Raw genomic sequence first — 26,014 nt, 5'->3', positions numbered from 1 at the left:
TGCTTCTTTTTTTAATGGGAGAGAGGCTCTTCGTCAGCTGCTTTGGCTGAGTGTATTTCAGTCATCGCTAATAAATTTGAATATATATCTTCTGACAGTTTTCTGTTTACAAATGCTTACACAGCGTAGCAGAGGATGCGTAATGAATGCCCTTGGATATCAAATCAGTACAGCTCTCACGCCATACCATAGGCAACCAGACACACACACACACACACACATAAACAAACAGATCATCTCTTACTTGCTTTCTTTGTCTGTCCCTCATACACTCACTTGAAATCACATAAATCCTATTTGTGAAGCACATGGCTCAGCAACAGTCTGTAAATCAACTGATGGAAAGATCCAAGTGACTGAATTGTATTAAAATTAATCGCAAACACAGATGGAAGGCACGCATGCATTCAGTTGACAAACATCTCCACAACAGGACCGGCTTGTCTGGACAATCTAGGCCTAAGGTTACAGTGTGAGAGACACTCGGTCATCACGCTGTAGGGCAGGTTAACCTGTGCCATCATTTGTCGGTGCTTCTCCCTATTTGTCTTATTCTTGCAGAGTCTTCTTGTTTATTGTTGCTGATTGTGTCTGGGGCGCATGTTGGGATTGTGGAACGCACAAGTGTGGGTTTGCAGATGTGATGGAACAAACTAAAGTCAGCTGGAGATGATTTGTGACACGACACAGACAAAGAGACAGAGAGAATCAGTATAATGTCTTTTGCACATACGCCTGCAGTATGCGAGCGATGTATGTAACCAGGCATGTGTGAGGGCAGGAGTGTGAGTCAGAGAGAGAGAGAGAGAGAACGACGACGTGGAGAACCGGTTAGCCTGAGAGAACGAGGCGGAGAACAAACGAGAAACAGACTCAGATGTGCTGTTGTAGGTGAGTCTGGTCTTGGCTGCACATTAGAGGCCGTCTGAAACATCTGGGAGTCAGATGTCTGCTCCCATTGCCAGAACTCAACCGTACCAGTCAGAGGCCATAATATCCCTTTACCATGCGCTACTTCGGGAGCAGCGCAGAGGCGACCTTCGCTCAGAATATCATGGCGTGACTGACACATTCAAAAGTACCATTAGCCATATGCTTTTACCATTTTCTTTGCCCATCTGTCACCTCTTTACACAGTGAGGCAGCAGTTTGGACAAAAAACTGAAGTTTTCAGTGGAAGAAAGAAGTTTGTTCAGAGTCCCATTAAGCAATATTCTGGTTTTTAACAAGCGGAGGAATGCATTAACATCCCCATTGGTGTCTTTGTATATATGCCTCCATATTTACTTCTTTCTGGGACAAGAGTGTCCTTGTTTCCTCCTTCAGCCAAAGCCAAAGCCACAATGGTCTGATCCTCAAAATCTCGCAGCTCATTCTGCCCACATTTCCATTCACCCTGCCTCGCTGGACTGCGGTTCTGTTGTGGTATTTGAGAAAGATTTCCATTTGTTCATGAGTGACATCAGGCGTCTAACTGATATTCATGGAAACCAGACGACAGTGAAGGGCCCCTTCCTGCTGAGATTGTGCTGACTTCCATATCAGAAATCTGTGTGGAGAAAAGCATGAAATCAACGCGGTCACATCCAAAACAGAAATTCTAGCACGAAATAACACATGTGTTTCTTTACCAAACAAGCGGTTAGTCCCACTAGTGATACTGCATGCAGTCGGTGGATATTTCCACACGTTTTAATCCATCTGGTGAGGACTTTTATCCAAAACCCCTCACTGTACAGGCATGTTCAACCTGAACAAACAAAGGTAACGGAACAGTTTGAACTGTATTTACAGAAGTAACTGGACTTTAGCCTGTTTAAATGTTACTGTGGTCATGCTTTGGTGCTGCTTACACAGCATCAGTAGAAACTATGTTTTCATGAAAATGTGTTTCCATGAGCTGAAGTGAAGCCATGTCATCGCAGTTTAGTTACTCACACTTAAATCATCTAATTAGGGCTGCAACAAATAATCATTTTAATCATGAATTATTCTTCCGATTGTACTGAGCATGAACACAGCATCTGTATTTTAAGACATGCTCATTTCACACGCTTTCACTAAACTAGACGCCACACAGGCCGCTGATGTTAATTCAAAACATCAGCGGGGTCCTTTTTGCAGTCGACAGCAGGGTGGCATGACATGTAGGGAAACCATTCATCAAACATTACTCAGTGAGCCAGTGCTCATGATCTATGAAGTGCAGTACAAAGTACCTGAATTACTTGTGGCCTCTAGCGATATGTAGAAGGAGCCCAGTAATGAGCAGCCACCCCTGAAGAACAAACTAGTTCCTGCTGTCGAATAGCTGCCATACTTGAGTGACAACAGGTGCTCTACCGCTTCCATTCCAACCTGCCCGTCTGCTGCTCGCTAACCAGTGAGCGCTGCACCACACTGGGAGCTGATACACTACGCTGGGCAAAGACGGGACTGTGGCTGCGGCTTATAGCACATTTGTATTGCCTTTTATTTTTATTCTCTCCTTAATACGATTAGCGAGTGAGCCACAGCCTGCACATGTCAAGTGATTAATGCTTACATTATGTGTGTTTTCATGCGGACATGGTTGCTGTTTTCAGCCTCAAACAAACTGACTCACATCCTGTAATGAGCGATTCTGCAAGAGGTCTCTTATTTGTGTTCCTTTGGTGTTTTCTTTCTCTTTGAGAGAGAAGGTTTTTGAAGGTGCACTTGGTTACTGTTAAGGTTCATGAGTGACAAACATACATGGCTTCTGCACATTTCTATTGATCCCCTATACTCTGTAAATCTTTCCTAACCTAACCGGTGAAGGCAGATGGCCGCCTGGTTCTGTTTGAGGTTTTTTTTTTCCTCGCTGAGCTCATGGAGGAATTGTTGGGTCTCTGTAAATTACAGAATATGATCTAGACCTGCTCTGTATGTGAATAAAATTGACTTGACGTTCTTAATAATATGGACTATGACAGAAAACCACTCACAGATTTTATTCATCTGTTTATTACCCAGGTAGCAACTACCTGTCCTGGGGCCTACATGATTAAACATTTCATTGTAATGTGAAACAATTACAAATGTAATTTAAAACAATGACAACAAGCACTAAAACAATATCTATCATATCAGGAAAACATCTGATACAGCTAAAAAAATGATACAAGTACAACTAAAAACAGTGTTACAAAACAAAATAAATGAAAATTAAATGAAAAAAAGTGACGCTCATTGTATCATTGTGTAAATAAACCAGAATTGAATGGATTTACTGTAGTGTTGTGTTGCGTCTATCGCTCACAGACCTCTCCCCACGGACGATTATGGATCTGAACAGTGAGATCAGCAGCCTCTCAGTGACTCATCCAGCACAACAACTCCATGTCAAGAAAAGTTGAAAAAGTGAATCATCTAAAAGCTCAAGCAGTTATTTCCTCCTGATGTGTAACAGGAAGACTGAGCTCACTATGTCGTGTAACTCTGCCTGCTGATTTTTCCCTTCTGAAGTTCAATATTTTCTTTTCTTGGTTTATGTTTTGTTATATGTCATCATGTAACCAGCACGATCACAATTTATAGTTCAGGACATACGTGGCACACCTCTTTTAAACCTGATGTTCTATATTTCTCCTATTGGCAACTACACCCATGAAAAGACCAAATTCAATCGTGTGTGTTTGGGGGTTTCTCTTTCCATCTTCCCTCTCAAACTTCTTCCACACCATAAAGTTTTATTGACAGCTGTGTAGGATCAAAACCTTTTTAACGTGAAAGAGCCACAGATTCCTTCACAAATAGCTTCTTCTAGCCTTAACATGATTGGCTTGATATGACAATTCAGGTGAGCATTTCAGGTAACTGTAAATTTCCCTTGATAAACTGATAAAGGAATATCTTATCTTAAAGGTAACTTAAGAGCACATTTGTTTAATTAAACGAACATAAATTTTGTGTAAATTTAGATGTAAAAATGATTTATTAGTATGACTAATATTAGAAATGAAAAGACGTCATTCCTGGTAAAACCAAACCACAGATCGTCTCTTATTAACCAGCTCCTGTTCCTACTGTTGCCACCAGCAGATGAGACCGAGTGATGCTTCATCTCCAAACGATCCCTGTCTGGGATAATAGAGCTGCTGTCGACTGACCCTCTCTTGGCCCTGCATGTAAATATTTGTCATTCCCTGCGAGCTGAAGAGCACCGCTTCCCCTCCTTTGGAAAACAAGCCTATTATTATCATGTTTCTCCCCCGCGGTGAGGGGAAGGTTTTGTGGTTTGATGGACGTGTAAATCAAGATGGGTTCATCCTTATGTGATGCTGTTATATAACTGTGGAAAATGGCTTGAGGTGGGTCTGATATGAGGAGGATTTTGAGTATTGTTGCACATTTTAGATTGATTTGATTGTTTGTTTATACATTCGAGCCAGAGAGTCACTTTGCTGCGATACGGAAATACAACAAATACAAATACAGCTGATAAACATCAAGGAAATTCATGATGTGACCAAATTTGGACATTTCCATTCTTCCTGTGTACCCAGTTGGTTAATTTGGTCAAATGTATAGGAAAACCATGCCATTTAAGCTTCAAAGCTCTTTAAATCTCCTCTTCAGTGTGTTATAAGAGACATTTTGAGAAGCCGTTTTTGATTATGACAAAAAAAAAGAAAAAAAAAAGCAGGGTTTGGTAGTATTTTATTCACGAGGAACATTTAAGAGAAATTGATTTCTCTAATCACCTAGATTTAAACTAAAACTCTTATCTCATCCATTTTCAGAAGTCACAATGATCACTTTGGAGCCATTTCTCCCACTTAGCAGAACAAGCTCCACGTTAATGATTACCACACTGAGTAACACCGTGCAGTTATTTATTCAAGTCTGCATTTACAGCTAATTACATCTTCATCCCTTTCCAAAATGAGGGAGATTTATCGACTGGAGAGAGTTTTGAACGGGTGAGCCTCCTCGCTCTCTGCACCCTACAGATTTGACTACTTGTGCATTATTATTCCACCTCCTCACCTGACAGGTGACTGACTGAGTGTACAATTTATACACACATACAGTGTCTGCGAGTGTGTCTTGTGCTCCATGCTCAGTGTTTCTGAAAATGTCATGACAGCGGCCTGTGTTTTAGGAAAAAATGTGCTCAGATAAAATAATGAATAGTGTAGAGTGTAAGAGGAGCAGTTTGTGTTCATGTCCTCAGCTGTGTTAACATTCCTCACCTTTTAATGAGACCCTTTTCTGACCTTAACAAAACTCCACATTGATTTTCTTCAGTAAACAGCTGCCTCAGTAGGGTTTGATAGTGGATTAGATATAATTGGAGTTGTGGCTTCCTAATGACTCAGCTCTGTGTAACCAGCTTTGGCTAAAAGCTGAAACCCAATACCTGGGGCTTGAAGATGTTATGTAATGACACTGGCTGTTGCTGGTCAATGACAAATCTTTGTATTGAGTGTACACACAACCACAATGCTTCTCCTAAACCACATCAACCAATATTCAATACCAATGCAATATCCCAGTGTCTCCAGCGAGCTGCCATTTCCCACAAACCGCAGACTCTATCCAGAGAGCCAAGAGGAAAATATTAAGCTTCATTAGGGACCTTTTCCGGTGTGTTGACTCAGGGCAGAGGTGCCTGTTGTAGCCATCGACCTGTCCGCTTTCAGGCAGCGTTGACTCGCCGGGTGCTGGACGCTGGATTGCCCCTTTAAGCCTGCGTTCATTAGGGTCAATTGCGGGAGAGACTGAAGTGGGGAGGAGTGTTTGTTTGGTTGTTAAAGCCATTTACTTACTGAGGGAAAATGACGGCTTCAACAAATAAGTGTGGAAACCGGCAGGTATTGGTTGAGTAAAATTGAACTGGAGTAATCATCATTGATTTTAGGAATGCTGTGGTGCTGTGGCGCCGCAGTTATATTGTGTGACAGAGATGGATTTTATTTATTTTGCTGGCTAAATGAAAACTGCACATCTCCACCTGACTTTGAACTGTTTCCAGCTGACTCGTTTGACAATAACAACTTTCTGTTTTAGAGCCTTTCATATAAATTTGATGGTGATCATGCAAATTTAGATTGAAAACACAGACTAGACATTTAGTAGAATATGATCAATACAGTGCTACAGCATAACAGTACTATTATAGTTCAGTATAATAAGGAGCCATGTAAAATCATGTTTAATGTTTAATATAAAAATACACATTAGGTTACAAACAACGTGAGATCAGACTCATATCATAATAGGTACCTTCAAACAATATGTTTTACTTTTACCTGAGAAAGTGATTTAAGGCACGTTGATGAGTTTTGGTAAGAACATCTTGGGTAAATTTCCCAGATCCAACACAGTTCACACACACTAGCGTTAATCTAAACTCTAATAGAGGGGTTGATATCACGTGGATGTGTGGAAGACTTATATAGTATATTACCTGTTAGCTAGGCACGCTAACGTTGGTGGCTTATGTTAGAGCAGACAAACACTATTGATTGTAATAGTAACTCATAACTCTTTTGCTCTTGTGTTTGTTTTGTTCCTCAAACCTCTAAAAATACTGAATATCTGTGTTATTGTTTTGTTTTACCAAAACAAACCTAAATTATAACCAATACTTGATGATAAAAAATGAAGAAATAATTGGAAAAAGGAGGAGGGGGAATGATACGCAGAGAGGACGAAGGCTGCACAGCCAAGTTAAATGATCTGTCATTGTCACCACACCAGTTTGAATTTATGAGCAACCATTTCCTTAATTTTCAACTGATTAAGCAAGTTCTTTCTTGTGGAGGAGGCAAAGATGATTAAGGTTTTCTCGTATAAATCAGGCCGAGCTTTAGTCAGCATGCCACTCAGCACAAATGACTTCCCGGATCTTAGACAATGCTGTCCTCACCATATAGGATCTGTGCAATACTGAGAGCATTTTGTTTGTGCAGTGACTTGTACTTTTCATTTCTTTATCAATACCGGGAAACAGCTATGAAAACAAATGGTCAAATTACAGTATGCCGTTTCTTTTTTTTTTTTTTTTTTAAATCAGCAAATCAATTCAGAAACAGGAAACTGAATTTTCTCTGCAAACAGTAATCAGAGAGGCAAATGAACTCTCTATGCAACCCGACTTCATTTCCATGTGGGCCACTGATCCACGTTAACAGACTACAGCGTGATATGTATATATTTGTAGAGAGAGAGAGAGAGAGAGAGACACAGGGAATCCATTTGGACAATCTAGGTCTCCATCTAGATCATCAGTGTAAACACATGTAAACCATGAGGTGCTTTTTCTTGTGGCAGTCATTTGTTGACTCTTTCTACAGTGAACAATGTATTAATTCAAACCATTTCAAACATGAAAATTTGCCGTTTTATGAGGATAGTTCGGATTTTTTGAAGGGTGGTTTTATGAGGTACCTATTATGTACAGTAGATCGTATTTGGCATGCCCACAGTTTGGAGAGGGCAGGGCTGCCTGCATGAATGTTAACCAATGCACTGCTGTGGTAGGGGAACGTTGAAAAACACCTAAAAAGATAAAATCAATATTCGTTTGAGTGTATGCTGTATTTGGACTGTTTTCACTGTTTTACATTGCTTTCAGAGAGACGTTTTCTTTGGGGAACTGAATCCATTGTATCACTATACACAAATGTAACACAAATATTCTAAATATAGTGTACACTTAAGCAGATATACTTTTTTAAGGTAGCTAAAAAAACTTTTCTGCTGACCACCATCCACACTAACTGTGGATAAGCACTTTATACAACCACATTAATCAAACAACTGGAACTATCCCTTTAAATCTAAGTTTCTGTCTATATACTAGAGACTTACTGTATTTCTCTGTGTTGTTTTCTCCCACAGTACCCGCATGCAGTCTCTTCAGGTGGACTCTGTCCAGCGTTGGATGGAGGACCTCCGCCACATGACGGAGGTAGAGTGTATGTGCGTCCTCCAGGCTAAGCCCATCGGGGTGGAGGAGGACGCCCAGCAGGGAGAGCTGATCGTGGCCTCCGGTGTCGGTGCAGGGGACCACGTGGCCAGGAACAACCTGCAGACGCTCCTCCGCCGAGCCCTGGTGGTCAGCACGGAGCTCGGCAAGATGTTCCAGCGGCTGGAGAAAGGACGCTGGCAGAGGGTCCACAGCACGGCCGTGAGGGCGAACTGCCATGTGCGGTCACTCGTGCATGAGTACAGCACTGCCAGAAGCACTCCACCTGAGATGCAGAAGGTGACTTGACTTTGGAAGTGGTGGCGCATGAGGCCAGTTCAGTGTTTTGGGGACTTTTTCATGCTGCTACATAAAAAAGTCAAGTTTTATCATCTGTAATCTACAGAAAGTCCAAAAGCCATCAAGTGACCGCAGTGTCACTTCTATACTAAATCTGAATCACTTAAACTTTTCAATTTCATCCCTAAAAGCATGATTTATTCTCATCTGTGTGATCCTTCTTCATGTGTTTTATCACAGCAAAATGTGTTTTTTTTTTTTCTTTTGTTGCAGTATGAAAAATCTCTGCTGGACAAGTGTATGGAGCTGACCAATATTACAGAGAGGTAAACCTCTAAAAAGATTCAGACATTCACATGGAAAAAAACAGTTTAAAAAAAAAAGGGTTCATGTGGACTTAATTGAAAATGTCTGTTCACCCACAGGTGCCTTCACACTGAAGATGAGTTCTTCCTGAAGTCCATGAGGGAGGCCATCCATGAGATCCTTACGGATGTCAGTGATTCCTTCAGCAACATGATTGACATGGCTTTAGCCAATGAGATCCGGGTATGCAACTGAATCATAAACCCCAGCTTTACCCAATATATAGAGAGATGAAGTCCCTCCCCTTCAGATAAGGGACCTTATTTTGGAAATGAGAGACAAATAATTATTTGATCCAGTTTGAATTGTGCCATGAATTACACAAATTATGTTTGTTTATTTAAAAGACAAAGTCAAAAAGAGGTAGTTTGTCTTAAAGATAGTAAAGTACCATTTAGTTTTGTATGAAACTGCTCAGAGAACTACACCCCTTCGTCTCGACAGGCACGCATCACCTGCTAGCTAGCTAACTTATCAGTGCTCCACGCACAAATGTAATGTTATCTTACTTGACCTTGGGTCCTTTTATCAGCCGGGAAGCCAAAGAACAAGAGACCCATCTACCTGCTCCTGTGACTACATCCTGATATGAAACACACAGACATCATAGATTTACCGGCACTGGGTAGATTGAGGTCACGTGTAGTCTGACCAATTACTTATTTTCAAAGTCTTCTACAGTTTCACGACAAAGTGCAAAAGTGTCATTTAAATTGACAAACATCATGTGTTTAATTCACAGCACATTTCAAACAGGATAGTGTATATTTTTTCTGAAAGGGGCAGAAGGGGCGTGACGTCGCCTCTCTTTTCCTTCTATATTTCTATTTGATGCGATGATCACAGGAAGTTCCGGAAGTGGCGTTTTAACACCAATAAAGACAACAGCTACTGACATGTGAAATACATTTCTGGGTCCGTAATAAGAATCACGTGATGTTTGATCTTACTTGCAGGTCCTGATCAAACAGATCGACTCGTCGGACAACGTTCACACCATCGGCAGTGCCATCAGCAACCTGCTGTCCCTCACCCAGGACGGACCTCAGCTCTGCAGCATCATTGCCAAGGTACTGTGCACGTGCTTGTGAACTGCTTTGGACCTGTGCTGGTCATTTCAAAGCACCTTTTCAAATGTATCTGGCTGAGACGGACCCGTCTCCACTGATGCATTTCATCTTGCAAAACCCTGTGAGGTCCAACAACCTGATCTCACTGACAAGCCAGCAGCATGATCTATTATATTAATAGGTTTGTGATTTTCCCACCCACTCTTAAGCAGAGGCAGTTTCATTGATATTACATATCCACCCTGTGCTTCGTTGTATACACTCCGCTGTTGTGAATCACCTTTTTCCAGTGTTCACCATCCAGACCAGCTGACCTGCTGCTATCTCTTCATACATGCCTCTAAAAAGCTATTTCACTGTGAGATAACACAAGACAGACCAGACAGCAGGTCTCAATTGGACATTAGTTAACCGACTGCTTCCAGGATACTCTTGATAAGACTCTTCCTGATGGCGTGCACACACACACATAGGATAACACACACACACACACACACACACACACACACACACACCTCTTTTACTGCCAGATTGTCAGATCAATACTGTCAGCTCCCATTAGGACTGAGCATTGATCACAAATGGAGATTGCTCAGGCATCTTTACCTTTCAATCCGCTGCATCTTACGTAACTCCCTCAGTAGCGCCGCTGGCCGAGCCCTCAGAGAGGTGTCTGAGGGAAACCTGCCTGCCAATGGCTGCTAATGAATACCCAATACAAAACATCCTCCACCTGCCATCTGAATTAATTAGCTAGCACCAGTCTGTCTGTCATACTCTCGCATACACACCTTTTAGAGTAGTGTGTGTCCTCTGGCTCATATCTGGGCTCTTCACTCATTATCATTTTCCACAGCCGGCTTCTTTTACTCCAGCACTTGTTTAATATAACTGCAATTAGCCGTTTAAATGTTTGGGTGGAGACCTGATATTTCCTCCTTCTCCATCTCTTTACCAGTGTTCAGTGAGTGATGTGCTGTGTGTGGAGAGGAGAAGGGAGGCACGTTAAATGTGTGGCGGTGAAGCAGGCAGCATCATGAGTAGAGATGAATCACTGTGTATTAATACAGACAAGTGTTACACAGATTTGTAGATTTTAGGTTTTATCCTGTTGGTTATTTTGTGGGAAGAACCAGATGGATAAAGTTGAACAATGCTGAGCAGCATAATAGATACCAGATAGTTTAAGGCAGTGACATTTCCTATTGTGAGATGTACATGCGCATGTACAGTGGGTGTATGAGAGATTTCTTTTTTTTTTTTTACTAAAAACAGCTGCCTGCTTCCAGAAACAGCATTAATGAGAACTGTGTGAGTGAACCAAAGCTGTAAAGTTGCAGGCCGTAAAAAGGCAGGAAAAACTTCCTTAGCATTTAGGGGAACTCCAGAGTTGAGTGATTATTCTGTGTGAGTTTGTCACTATGATCTACTCCTCTCACATACATGCAGGTTTCAATAAACCTGCAATAGATTCAAACTGATTATGGCGAGTGAGCAAAAGAACACTTGTCAAACTTTAACGCATACACTTTAAACAGATGATGCTTCATTATGAGTTACTTCATTTGTTTGCACATATTAAATTAAATGTTAATGTGACACAAGCACAAGATGTGTATGCTGTTCCCCGATTATGGTAACGTAACAAACACATTCTGCATTTCTATCCTCATGTGCCTTATAATGTATGTATAGTTTATATTATTTCACACTGTGGCTCCTTTTAGCACTTTGCTGTAAGTGAAGATCAGACTCTGACGAGTCACATAATCCTGACTGATTAATCACATTTGAATGAACTGCACTCATCTGATTGTGGGTCTTAAAGCAGAGAAATTATTGTCAAACAGCATTCATGTCTCCTTTATCTGAAGACAAAGTAGATGTTTCATATATTCATCTAAAAAAGTCTTTCAATGTGTTTTCATTTGTAGTATCATTTTCACTTTTTCTTTAGTCTGATCATAGATCATCACAGTCACATTTTCAGGTAATTCAGATTCTCGTTTTCACTTGATCAGCATGTCTTTAGACGCTGGCTGGAAACAGAAACGTCAACAAACACAGTGAAAACAAGCAAACTCCACACAGAAACGACAGAAAGGGCCGAGATTATTAAAAGGAAAATTGTTATATGAGCTGACAGTGTTTAAAACTGAGCCATGCGCCACCTCATAAATCAAACAGCAGCTGGAATATTACAGAGAGAGAGACTGGGTCATGATGTACAAGCGGCTTTGCTGTCTCAGGGTTTACCTACTGTCATGATGGATACTGCTCTAAATGTGTCCATGTTGGCAGACAGCCTCGTGTGTATGTCCTTGCTCTTCTAACGCTTAGGTTCGAGACTGCAGGTTGTGAGAGCGTGACGTGGCAATAACTCAGGCCTGGTGGGAGACATTTGTGTTTTTCTCAGTCTAACAAGCGTTACTATTTAGCTTTGTCCACCAACCTTTTGTTGAACACAACGAGGTGCTTGAGAAATTGATTCAGTTTTCACTAAACACCCTTTTTGTTTGCAACCTCTTGCAGCTCAAGAAACTGCAGGCATTGTGTGAGCAAGTACAACAGACCAGAGCAGAGTTCAGTTCAGAAAACTGTGAGATGGAAAGAAATTACACGCTGTGTAGGGCTTCACATGCAAACAAATGACAGAGAAGCATTTTTAGGCAAGAAGTCAAGTTTCACATGATGACATTAGTGCAGCGTGTACCGAGATGCATGAGTGTGAGAGTAAATGCGCTCTATGGGCTCCGCTGAAGGAATGAGGATGAAGTCAGTGGAAACAACAAAACTGCAAGTTGTTTGATGGGGAGGGGAAGGAAACAACCGACAAGTCCAACGATGTGTGAAAAGAAAAAGCAGGAGAAAGCTTGTAAAGATGAAACAAACAGAAAGAGGCTTCTACTACAAACAGATGATTGTCTGAATAAAACTGTGTGGCAGTGAGGCAGGAAGTTTGGTTTTTCCTCTGATCCAGTTTTGATTCAAAGTGGAATAAAGAAGATAGATGCACACATTTTAAGCAGGCAGGCACAACTGTTGTGGTGTAACTTCTCATTTATTGCTGGTTTCTTTCATGTCTAAACAGCCTTTCTTATGAACATATGAACAAAGCACTCCAACGAAGTGCTAAAATACAGACGAGGCTGATGGGTCATTAGTTTTGTAGGTATTTTGTCATAAATTAAAGTAAATGATAAGAAAAGTCAATTGTCACTGTGCACCATGGACATCTGTACCATCCCATAGTTGTTGAGATATTTTAGCTTGGACCAAAGTGGTGGGCAGGCCGTCAGACTGACATTACTAATCCTAGATCCCCTAACAACATATATAAAACATCAACAACAACAAAAGGCAAAGTACGGGGGAGTTTTTCACTTTTATCCAGGTTCTGTCACCCTCCAAAGTACCTGTCAGCTTCAGATGGGTGGAGATATATTTTCAGTATTTTGACTGCAGAGGCAGGAGCTAGTGACAGTCCTTGGAACAGGCAAACGCAGGTAAAAATGTAAAGGTGTCACAATTGTATTTTGTTCCCTGGTGATGTTACAGGAGGTCTTTCTAGAAATCTTTGTTATCCAGGAGCAACATTTAGCGAAGAAAACTTCTTACATACTTTGAATTTTCTAAAGCCGCATAATGTGACCAAATGTACATTTAAAACCAAAAATCTGAAGTTCAGAAGTGCATGAGACCATTCTGAGGTTCTCCACAGACTCAGTCTGAGCATTATTTCTGAAAACTAAAGCAACACAGAAAAAAAAAACCAACCGGATCAACAGCCTCTTCATCACTCCCCGAACACAGCTTGAATCAGCCTGTGAGCCCCGTTTCAGTTTCAAAAGGTTTACTGAAAACTGCCTGTCGGTGTTCGCAGCTCTTCCAGGTACAGCGGGACAATATTGCGTAGGCAGCGAACAGGGAAGAGCGGTCAGGCTGGAGGGCAGGATGATTATTCACTCCAAGCCCCAGCAGCATGGCCTTTGCAGCATATGAGACATGCCAGCCCAGTATAATGGGCTTATTAGGATAATGGTGGTAGTTACAGGCTTCATCTTCCTCCAGGTAATTCTATCTATCTGCACGCTGAATAGAATTCAATACCTGCAAGTGTTTTTTGTCAGAGAGGTGCTGTAGTGTAGACATGGAGCCAATACAGGAGCTATTTTTGTTTGTTTGCACCAAGCGTAATCCAACAGCAAATGCTCGGCTATTACAGCTAGCAAATCATCATTTTTCTGCTCAGTGTTTTCCATTCATGAAATATATATATTTTGGCTGTTTGTTTTTGACATGATAAATTGTGTGAGCCATTTGATAGGTTCTGTGGTTGGCTGGCTCGCTGAGTACAGCCGGCCAAATCCTTCGGTCATTTCGGGTCTCCTGGACTCTTTAAAACCAGCACGCTGCTATTGGCTCAGACTGGCGGGACCTGTTGGCTCTCACAGCACAGTCTAGGAGCAATTTGATCCATCATTTTGCACAAAATCATGTGTGCTTCAAGAGTATATATATAAGGGTATGAAGCCTAATGTCAGGCCTGTGAAAGTTGTTTTCCCAACCTAACCACCTTTTTTTGTTCAGCATTAACTTATGATGCAGAAAACGTACACAGAACTATTCGTACCAAACACAGTGTCCAAATCTGAAGCTGCTGGGCATTCATAATGGAAACACTCCTCCAAACTATGAGCTCTTAAGGATTTTGTCAAATACACAACATTAACAAAATCTAAATATGCAGCACAGTCCCCTAGAAATTCCATTTGTATATTAGTAATCATTTTCCCAGTTACATTATTCTGTCCAATGTAAGAACGGCCTGGATTATTTCACTGACAATGTTTTTGAGTGGATAAAGTGCCACATTTATGTACCAGGAGGGGACGTTGACTCCGAAGACCAGAGTTTGCATCCTGTGTCATGTCTGTGGTCAAGTTTAGGCAATAAAGGCACTGACTATTAAACAGCAGGACAGAATTAACACTAACTTAGCTACACACAGTCCTCAAGAGATACAGCTGAATCCTTTATCCTGCCATGGCTTTGAACAATGTGTTGACTGCAACGTTTAATAGTTTTAGTATTAAAGAAGAAAGAAAATAGATATATTGAATAGAGTAGAGTCACTTGCTCGTAGAAAATGTGGGTTTAATTTATTTTAAGCGTAACTTTTTCAATTTTCAATGGAAAAACTATATATTTGCCCAAGAAAAAATAAAATAAGATATAGTGAATAAGAAAATCATGGGTTGTAGAATTTCAAATTAAGGCAACCTCAAATCTATCACAGTCTCTTATAGTCCCCAACAGATTTACTCCATAGCCAAGCAGGAAATAAATCATCTAATAATAATAATAATGTTAATAATATAAGCTCATTTCAGACAATATCACATAAGGCCTTTGAGAACAGTGATGGGGGAGGAAAACTACATATTTAAAAACAATGAAAAAAGCTATTATTCTTCCTTGTTGCACCACACACTCAGTTTAATGACTTGGTTTTCATTTTACAATTGCATGAAAACCAAGGATCAGAAAAAGACACGTGGTCCAGACAAATACAGAGAATGATGCTTGAAATGCTTTTACTGTTGTGGGGACTGAAGTTAAAACAAAGAAGCATCATTGCAGATTAATGAGGCGCTGTAGACCTTTTCTACTGCGTTAACACCCAATTACTTTGCCTTCATCCACAGGAAGGAGCTGTGGTGGCCCTTTTTAAGATCTGCAGGCAGGATCGCTTCAGAGACCTCTACGCTCACGCTCTGAGAACAGTGGCCTCCATCTGCTGTGTGGAGGAAGGCATCAACCAACTGGACAACGTAAGTCTCTCCAACACACACACACACACACACAAATAAAAGGCATTAATTAAACTGATATTATTACAAAGGAAATAAGAAGGGATTTACTTATTTAGAGGGAGAACGCTGACTTATTCTGAGATAAATTGTAATATAGAGGCGTGTGTGGGTGTGCATGAGAGAGAGAGAGACAGAGAGAGACAGAGAGAGAGAGAGAGATGACATTAATCACAAGTAAGTACAGTACTTCCAGACTTCCAGTAAAATACCTTGGCTCCCTCCAGTCCAGACAGATCATGTTTACACTGATCAGCTGAAGTTGTAGCTCACACAGGCGGTCGTTCCTCCTCCCAGCAGCACAGTATAGTCTGTCTACTGTTGTACACATTCAGCCATGCTCTCACTTCCCATGTTATGACTGGGAGTCCAGTTTATTTTCACAGGTGAATATGAGCAAAACAATGGCGGCAGGAGGAGGCTTGGCAGCACAGAAACAAAGTGTGTGATCACGGAGTGAAGGAGGAGCAGCTTCTTTACTCAGCAATGAAATAATCTATTCCCTGAGATAGATTGTCCTTTAAACGTGATTTAAAATATCTATACACTGGCTTCAACTTTGGCGTAATTAGCATTTAAACGTGACACACACGTGCTGCTGGTGCTTGGAATGACCAAAATTAGGGCCAGGTTTCCTAAACACCCTGTTGATTACTTCTTTTTTGGACTTTTTTAGTTTTTACCGCAGAGGGTAAACGTGTTGCAGGTGGTTTTACCCTCCACATGAGGCAGACTCCAGTGGAAAATGCAGTGTAGGAACTCTACAGGGAGCGCCAAAATGTTTTGATGTCTCACAATGAATAATTGATGTTACATATGGCACCTTTACCCTGTTTACAGGGCAAGACTTGAAACACACATCCTCTGTGTCTGTATTGTTTCTTTTTTGGGAAACCTTTGACTGTTGACTTTCTGTTTACTTGATTAAATTTTCATGAATGAGTTCACCAAGTTTATTTACTTCAGGGCAGGGAAACCATCCTTAAACTCTGCTGTGTAATTTTAGGATTGGAGACAGCGACAAAATAAGCATCATGCTGTGTGCAGGTTAAATCTGTGCTTTTTTTTTTTTTTTTTCCGATGACAGCATCATACAGAACATACACAAAAAGATGAGTCATGGCAGAGCCTCAGTGGTCTGCTGAGATGAAATCATACAGACGTCGTGCCCTCTGAGCTGACAGGTCAAACATGTAGACCTGAACGACTTCCTGCTGTGTGTGTGTATGTGTGTGTGTGTGTGTGTGTAAAGGAAGGAAGGTGAGACGGGGAGAGAGAGAGAGCTAATGATACATCCTTCTTTGTTTGTCCTTGTTTGTTCTCTATCGAGAATTCAACCAAAATAAACAACAGACGCACCTGTGTCAAGCGAGCATTTACAGAGAGACAAATATAACCTGATTCCGGCGAATAATGATGCCACAACGGTGTCTGTATTCACGTATAGAGCAGCTGGGACAGCATGAATCACCCAAGTGTGAAAACTCTTTAACGGGAACCAAAGTCCGCCCCAGATTAGCAGCCTCGTCCCAGGAGAGAGGCTGTCAGGCAAGTCTACGCTACCAACCGCTCAGGCTTGAGAAACACAACTGTCACTGTTGAAGGGTGATCGAGAAAGTCTGCATCTGCACTGCTCATTGCCGGATACGCCGTACACTTCGTAGCTTTATCCCCAACCATAGCATTATGTGATCATGGGATGGTGTAATGGAAAGAGTATTGATTATAAAAACACCTGCAGCTTCATGTACTGAGAATTGATGATTGCAACATTGTCAGATCGTACAGAAAGTTAAAATGTGGCCTCATAAAACGGGAAGGGGTCGACGTAGGGCCACAGTTGCTCAAATGTCCACATTGCTTACAGAAGAAGTCGTCCAAATACAGTAGCCTGGATGCAGTGATTTGTGAACTGGATGTGAGTAAATCATTGCTTTACTGGAGCATCTAGTCATGTTGTCACTACGTGTCCTGACTTATTGACATTAGTCAGTGTGTGATGGTTCCTGCTGGTGTGCGCTGCCCTCTATAATTTCAGCAGGGCTCCTCACTCAGGGGTTCAATCAATTTTTATCAGATTAAAAAAAACTATAAACCCTCCTTGTTAATGATGTAACAATAAGCATCAATCTAGTGTCACTTGAGAAAATTCAAATCAATCAATCAATCAATCAAACTTTAATTCATGACAGTTCCATAAAAAGCAGGTCTAGACCAAACTCTTTCATTAGGAGAGAGATTAAGGGTTCAAGATTCCCCACATGAGCAAACATCAGATATTAACAAAGTTAACAAATCTGATTTGGTGTTTAGGTTTAGGATCCTGTACTTTTCTTCCTAAAGCAGAGAACTACAGTTCCGTGGGTTTTGTATGATCACAGGCTAACAGACTTATAACAGGGTGTTACCAAGTAAAAACTTCCAATTTGCAGGCATCGTAAACTTTGTTATTCCTCGTAAAAATGCAAAAAAGTTCTTTGGCTTTGGCCCTGAGAATAAACTGAATGAGATACATCCGGTGTACGGTAAATGAGGAGTTGGGGAATATCCTATTTTAGGGAGGAGGAGGTGCAGGGGGGAGACGGTAGATGAACGGGGGTGTGTAAAGTGGATTGTTCCACGTCAGTGGGTCGCGCTGGCACAGTGCTGCTGACGTCCACGGAGACAAAAATAGGGAATTTGTCCTGCGAAGCTCAGCGCGCTGATGCTCGTCAGCGGATAAGACTGACAGGTGTGGCTGCTGACGGTTTGTCTCTAAACTTTTGTTTCAGAAAAGCTGGCTGATGGTGGCTGATCATCAGAAACTTGACTTTGCTTGTTACTTTTATGATAGCAATGATGACTGTGATTGAAAAGTGACTGTAATAAAGAAAACTAAATGTTTCTGATGTGTTAGGTGATGGATTTCTCACCAGGACACAGTTTAGGTGTCCACTGCCACCCTGGAACACCACTGCAGTGTATGACTGTGTATTTTAATTGATGATTCTGACGCTGTGTGCTGATTTTCAACACTTAAACATATTCAGGATTTGATAAGAATGACCACAGACAGCTGTAGAGTAACAATCTGCAGCTGTAGTAATGTTTGTATGAACTATGCAACACTGCCACCAGGTGGACAAAGATGAGATAAACCTCATGCCCATGTCTAAACTTCTCTTTAAACAGAAGAGGGTTTCCTGCTCTTTTAGAGGTCTGAGCTGCTCTCCAGACCTGATGATGCACGCGCCCTGAGTCGATGCCAGCCAGATATACAAGAGATTCTCAGCGGCACATCCACCCATTAACTCGGAGTGGTGTGTTTTAATTGTGATGGCTTTACGGGCAAAGCTGCGAGTTCTAGCCAAGCTGACACCCTGGACACTAAACTGTCTGTCTGGATGATCTGCGATGCTGTAGGTGTTTTGTCAACCCTGCAGTGTTGAGATGAAATGTTAGGTGGAGGTTCTGTCCAGCAGTCAGGCCTGCAGACACAGCCCAGTAAAAGTGATTTGTACCTCTAGTAATAGGCTTTTTTAAATTAAATGATAATATCTTAAATGACCTGAAATATTAGTGACCAAAAAACAACAAAATGACAAACAAACAAAATGTTTTGAAAGACCTTAAAAAGCATTAAACTTGAAAAACAAAGCAGTAAATACCTATATCTGTCTGTCTCGATAAAATCACTACAATCAAACATCCACCAAATGAATTACATAAAAAATTCCACACACATTTTACATAGGATAGTAAGTCACGCATATAAAACACCAATTCTGGATTGATTAATAACTTTACATGACGCCAGAGGTCTCTAGTCAGTTGTCTGCAAAATGGAAATTGACATGCAGATACTTCAGATTTGCTTAAATTGAACATTAACTAGCCTTTTTTTTCAAGGTAATACAGTCAGTAGTGTGAGAAACTGTGACACAAGCATGAAAATGTTTGTAGTAAATGTGTGAAGAAGAGCCCTCAGAGTGATTTGATGCCATTTTTCACTCAACTAAAATCAAACCAATCATCAGTGACAAAATGTCATTAACTGCCAAAGGGTGACGTATGATATAGTCTGTGTTTGTCTCATGACAGTCAGAGTGCTGTTGTTGATCAAGACTTGAGCAGGTCATATTAACATAGATGTCTCTCCCAAAGGTGAAATAAAAGTCATGTCAACAGGTCCCTATTTGAAACAGATGACTGTTGATATACTAAGAATACAACAGATTCTAATAAATGCTTATACCCAGTGTGTGCTGTGGGCTCTCTGACGTGCAGGTGGATGGGATCCTGTGTCTGGCGGACATCTTGACTGATGACAGCAGCGTGGAAGCAGCGAGGGCCGAGGCAGCGGCGGTCGTGGCTCAGATCACCTCCCCTCACCACACGTCCACTCAGCACCTCGCCAGCTTCCTGGAGAGCATGCACGACATCGTCACCGCGCTCATCAGTGAGTGGACGCGGCAGTGATCATGTAGCCCTGACCTCTGACTCCACCAAGGATTGTTTGGACAAACAGGATTTGTTAAGTGGGTTAAAACAGAAACACCAATGAGTCTTAATTGTAGGAAAAGAATCTAAATTACATAATTGCTAGTGTTTATATTTTTTTTATTTCAAAGTTCCCTGTGGAGTTTTAGGCCTCTAGCGGGTCCCTGTTTTGTTTTTCTGATACAGTCCTACCAAAAGTTTCACACTATTGGTGGTGATGTGTCAAGATTTGCTGCAATGTGCCAGCAAAGGATGGGAAGAGGAAGACCACAAGATAGAAAACATGGACATCAACAATATTGGATTTAAAAGCCTGACAAACGTTTTATGAGGAAGGAAATGCACTCGAGACATTTGTTAGACCTCAAGGATCCACATAATGTGATTTACTGAGTGATACTGAATGTAAACTTTTGTCTGTTCACAGGACGGCAAAAGCAAACTTTATCTTAGAGCAGCAGGGTTTATAATGATTCTTTATTTATATTTGCAATCGATATTGTATTGTATTATACCAAAAGTACAATGGATAAGTACAGTACAGACCTTTTAAACACTCCTTGCATTACATGTGTTGTTGTGTGTTGTTGGAACCCCTAAACTTAGTGAGTGATGTCTCACTCTCTCAGAGCTGTGTGAGAGCGCCTCCTGTGGTGAAGTCTTCCTCCTGGCGTCTGCAGCCTTGGCCAATATCACCTTCTTCGACAGCATGGCCTGTGAGATTCTCCTGCAGCTTAACGCCATCCACATCCTGTTGCAGGCCTGCAATGACCGCCAGAGAGTCGACACGCCCTACTCCAAAGATCAGGTACACGGCTGCATATCGGGATTTCTCTCACAAAACTGGAAAATGGAAAAGAAAACCCACCAAAATGATAAGTTAATGTTAAAAACTTAACATGCAGCTCTTACAGTAGCTGAGAATGTTTTTTTTATTATTGTTTTAATCTCAGGTGGTGACCATCTTGGCAAACCTGTCAGTCTTAGAGCAGAGTGCCTCTGACGTCCTGCATGACCAAGGTAATTTATTTTTCCACTACAATTTTTATATCATATTTATCACATAATTCATATCCTCATATCACATCATCATTATTCTTTATGGGAATAATTGCTGTTGGATGAAGGAAATGCACCTGCAAACACTGAACTACTGTGCAACACCCTATAAATTCATGTTCAAGTCAGAAAATTCTACGTAATTCTCCTTTAGTCCTAAAGATGGCAGCATCAGATTGTATCTGTGAAGTAGCCTGGATCAGATTTTATCAACCACTGAGCGTTTGCAAATATTTCTATACAGTTGTGATGCATTTTAATGTTATTTTTCTAGTCTTCAGTGTCACTGTTTGTATTTTCTGTTATTCCATCGTCTTAATGCTTTCATTCACGTACTGTAAGACAGATCGATGGACAGATACAAGCCTACAGACAGACAGACATATGTGTTCAGCATGAGTCTGGGTCATTGTGTCAGAGCTTCTGATTGTGCCACTATCTGTAACGTTCTTCACCCATCAAGCTCCTGTTTTTATACGTGTAGGTCCCTCAGTCTATCAGTATCATCCAAAATAAATTGTATGGTTTTGCTGTGGCCTCTTATTGTGAGTATTTACAAAATTGGATGAAGGAATGAGTAGCTACAGATATTAAATCTTGAACAATCTACACAATGTATTTCAATATCAATTTTCAGTCAGGTTTTAGTCTTATTGCCTGCAATAGTCCTGAATCAGCGAGCCTCACACATCTGGTGAATTGTGTTTGGCTACCTGAAGGCCTGGCTGACTACACTGTGTTTATCATGTCTCTTTCTTTTGTGTTGAGTGTTTTTAGAGTATCGACTTTGCTTTCTAACTGCACTTTTTGTTTAAATCCTTTCCCACAGTTAATGTCTGGCTCCTTTCTAATTGTGTCTGTAACTTTATGTCTGAGAAGTTTCGAACTCGTCTGTTTGTTGTGTCTTATTCTTACCTAAGTTATCTGCTGTCTGATATAACTGTGTTTCTGATTATGCCATCTCTTGTACCTGTGTTCCTTTCTATTTTACTGATCATTTGGTTTCTGTGTGTGTGTGTGTATTATGTCTTGTAGGAATAGAACGCCTGCTCCTGCTGCTGGGAGAAAAGCCGTCCTCCGCCAGCCCATCAGAGGGCGCCGCCTGCGAGCGTGTCCAGCAGAAAGCTGCTGTCACACTGGCCCGTCTGAGCAGAGACCCTGACGTGGCCCAAACAGCCATCCAGCTAAAAGGCATTTTCAAGAATTTCAGTTTTCCTATAACATTGTGACAACTTATTCTGTCCCGTTGACAAATGCTGAAAATATTGAGAGAATAAAAGTGCTGAAGAACAACTGATAAAAAGAACAGTGTAAACAGCAACACAAAATAATATTTAATGAGAATCAGTGCAGCCAACGTAAGGATACTTATATTGAGTAGTTGCTGTAGGCATCACATCCACCAGAGGGCTCCTCGAGCTGCTAAAAAACATCTACAACTGTCACAATTTACTGTCATATCTTTAGTAGTATTATCTTATGCTTTGGTTTATATAGCTGAATGATTTATAAACATAATTACGATGAATCTGGACCATGAATTGAGCCTTGAGGTACTCCTTTTGTAATTAAAGAGCCAAAGACATCAAAACCATCATCTGGACATGATACGCTGATTCTGCATCCTCTTGAAGCTTGAATATTTATTTATTTATTTTGCGAGAAGAAAATGGTTCTACTTTTATATAAAAATGTTCTGTATGTACTGTATGTCGATTCCCTGGCAGACCTCTTTGACCTCTCATGGGAAGCAGCTCTCCATGAATGCTTTATGAAAGCCCGTAATGAATGAATGGAAATGAACATATTCTATCTCTGGTATTCTATACCAGAGATGGAGAGTATTTTCTTTTTTTAAAAACTTAAGTAGAGGTGATGACATGTTTTCATTTTAAGCACACTTTAGAGGTAAAACCAAATAATCAATCAGGAATAGAAATGTAATGGAAATCCTGTTATTTTGCAAATGTTCTCAGCGTTACAAAAAGTAGTATTACCCTGAATGTCTCCTGAATCCAGCTGCTCCGTGCCACTGTTTTTTTTTTTTTTATTTGTCGACATCAGTGCCGAATGGGACAAGCTTGTAACTGCATTTTTTTTCCCCCTCTGCTGTCTTTAGCTGTTCCTCGTCTTATTGAACTGTGTCGCTCCCCTACTGAGAGAAATAACAGCGACTCTGTGCTGGTCGCTTGCCTGGTAGGTATAACATGTGTATGTCCATTTAACTGTGTGTGTGTGCATGTGGACCCTGAGATACTGTATGTGTAAATGACTTCATGTCCTGAATACAAATATATCATTCAAACATTCAAACTGCCTATTTCAGTCAAAGGCTCTAAAATACTATATATTTTCACTATATAGTACAAACTGAGGGCATTATACCACAGGCCTGCTTGTGTAACATCAGTGCACCAAATGTCTGTCCAATTTAATTACATCCACAGGGCAACATCTGAAAATTGAAAATATATCACAACCTCAGTATCTTAAAGCCATGTTGAGATAACCGACCGTTGCACATCATCTCAAACGTTGTGTGTTTAAATATGTACATATCATGAATAATATCCCTGCTCGTACTTTATCACTCTCTCATTCTGATCATAATTATAGAGACCAGGTCTTCGGGCTGATGAGGGGATTAGAGGCGCATAATGGTCAGGAGCTTAATTGGGCTGCCTCTCTGTGCTCAGAAATGCCCTCTTCTTCACTGTAACCACACTTGTCAATCTACTCAAATTAATGTGATTCTATTTTATCCTTTTAGCCAAGGGTCAAGTAAAGCATTTGTAGGTGTTGAATTTTTACCATCAAAGGACGCTGAGCTTTCACACATCATTTGTAATCTTAAATGTAAATGTTTGGGGGGGGGGCTCTGCTGGCTGAACTGGTTTTGGGACGTCACACGTATTACTCATTTGCTCTTGAGATGTGGAAAAAAAAAATTGGGATCTCCTGTTTAAACCTTTTATTGGAACGGCTCCTTGGTCCGAATTGAATTTATTATAATATCACTACAGTTCGTTGGTTGTTTACTGTAAACATCATGAGAGATATACATTTTTTTATTTTTATTTAACCATATAAAAGGTGCACAGTTACAATTCTTCCTCCCTAGCTGTCTTCATGTGTGTGACTCTAACGTGTGTGTTTGCATACAGGAGTACATAATGGTCTTGATATGTGATAATGCACAGGTCTGGGTGTCTTTAGGTCTGTACACATGCATACTGATGTCTGTGTGTCTCCAGGCTGCCTTGAGGAGGCTGGCAGCAGGGTGTCCAGACAGCATTGAGGCAGCCGACCACCAGCAGCTGATCAAACCACGGCTGGTCGACTCCTTCCTGCTGTGTTCTAACATGGAGGAGAGCTTTGTATGACAGCCTACACACTGAACACTGATAGTGGAGAGCTGAACAGATGTACAGGATTATGCACATGTACTTTTTCATCACACAGAGAGGACTAATGAGCACTTTTCAATCCATAACACCAATTTCCTCACCGGAGTGTTAGTTCGTCTCTTCCTGTGTCCTGAGAAGATTTTTTTTTTGTCCAGATTCAATACCGGACGTCATGAATTTTGGTGAATGGAGTGAACCTGCATCGTGACAGTTTGGATTGATGTAGAAGACATTTATGTGTGAACGTACGTAAATGTGTTGCTTAGTGCAACGCAGTGATCACATTAAATGCAATGGATGTGTACAGTGTTCAAGAAAAAAAGTCAGCAGTTTATTTTATTCCACTGGGAATTTCATATCAGTAATTATATCTGTGATTATTTTGTTAGGGGCTACTTTTTGAAAATGAAAGTATATCCTGTTCTGAAATGACTTTATATGCTACCACTGTGCAATTTTTTTTATTTTGTCTGAGGATATATTGTATCCAGCAGCAATCTGAGAACAGAGAAAGACCCTTCAGACAAGTGGACAGTACAGTGAAATGACCCAAATGATCATCGGAGGCTTTTAGCTTTGGAGTTTGTCTGGTTACATTCTTATCATCTCTTTTATTGTTGGTCTCTTAAAAAAAATAGATTGCATTTTAAAAAAATTTTTTTTATGGTTTTTAATCCACAGCCACTTTATTTGGATAACCATTCACAACTAAATTATTACAGTCAGTTTTTATTTTGTTTATTATCTGACTACCTTAATTGACAGGGCACAATTCATATTTACATTTTTTGATTAAGGCATATGGCAACATGATTTATTTATCCTGGTGTACAATACGTTGTTTGTTACTCTCTTGAACCTGAATTTGCCATTTATCTCAAATATCATATTTGCCACTGGAAAATGAATCTATAAAAACGGTATTGAATTTGAATATAGAAATGCTTTTATTTAAAGAGAATTACCATTATTGTATGCCATGCATGGAATAAAGGCAACCATCTATCTAATGTTCAGTGTATGCCAGTTATTGTCTTATATATTGTCATTGAAGCTCTGCCACAAAGTTGAGACAGTTGTATGCTTCAGTTTTTTAAAGTAAAGCCAGTACAACAGTACTCAGAACAACGGGGAACCCACACGGACACATAGCTAAAACAGAGAAGAAAGTACACACTGAATAGAATATCAGAGGAAAAGCATATGAATTAACAAAGAAAAAGAAGGAGAACAACAAGAGAGCCTTTCCCAGTAGCCACTGTAGACCCATCCTCTCGTTGTGACAGTGTAATGGGGCGGCTCAGAGTGATGAACCTACAGAGAATTGTCATCCAAATCTGCAGCTCCTCTTGGCTAAATGGAGATTTATACTAAGTGTCTGCTCATTGTTTAGCTGTCCAGTCCGTGAATTTACTGCTGTGGTTCGCACTCACCTCCCCCAAAGAATCGGCACCTTATGTTCGTGTGCCCCTGTAAGCCTGGAAGATGTGCTGTCGGGGGAAGAGAGCCCCTGGTGGGGTCTCC

General features: G+C 40.8%; 1 protein-coding gene across 1 annotated transcript in view; it reads left to right on the top strand.

Moving 5' to 3' along the window:
- The window catches only part of LOC139201821 (protein inscuteable homolog), a 44,730-nt gene extending 20,158 nt beyond the window's left edge, over positions 1-24,572 (top strand). Inside the window, exons 3-13 of the mRNA XM_070831249.1 lie at positions 7,870-8,236; positions 8,510-8,562; positions 8,662-8,785; positions 9,559-9,672; positions 15,381-15,506; positions 19,812-19,983; positions 20,654-20,832; positions 20,978-21,044; positions 22,119-22,274; positions 23,203-23,279; positions 24,338-24,572. Coding sequence (XP_070687350.1) covers positions 7,870-8,236; positions 8,510-8,562; positions 8,662-8,785; positions 9,559-9,672; positions 15,381-15,506; positions 19,812-19,983; positions 20,654-20,832; positions 20,978-21,044; positions 22,119-22,274; positions 23,203-23,279; positions 24,338-24,466 — 1,564 coding nt within the window. The 3' untranslated portion in view covers positions 24,467-24,572. The remainder of the gene's footprint in view (positions 1-7,869; positions 8,237-8,509; positions 8,563-8,661; positions 8,786-9,558; positions 9,673-15,380; positions 15,507-19,811; positions 19,984-20,653; positions 20,833-20,977; positions 21,045-22,118; positions 22,275-23,202; positions 23,280-24,337) is intronic.
- The last annotated feature ends 1,442 nt before the right edge of the window (positions 24,573-26,014 follow it).

This window comes from Pempheris klunzingeri, chromosome 5 (assembly GCF_042242105.1).
Source record: "Pempheris klunzingeri isolate RE-2024b chromosome 5, fPemKlu1.hap1, whole genome shotgun sequence".
Lineage (NCBI taxonomy): Eukaryota > Metazoa > Chordata > Actinopteri > Acropomatiformes > Pempheridae > Pempheris > Pempheris klunzingeri.
This window is presented reverse-complemented; position numbering and strand designations above follow the sequence as displayed.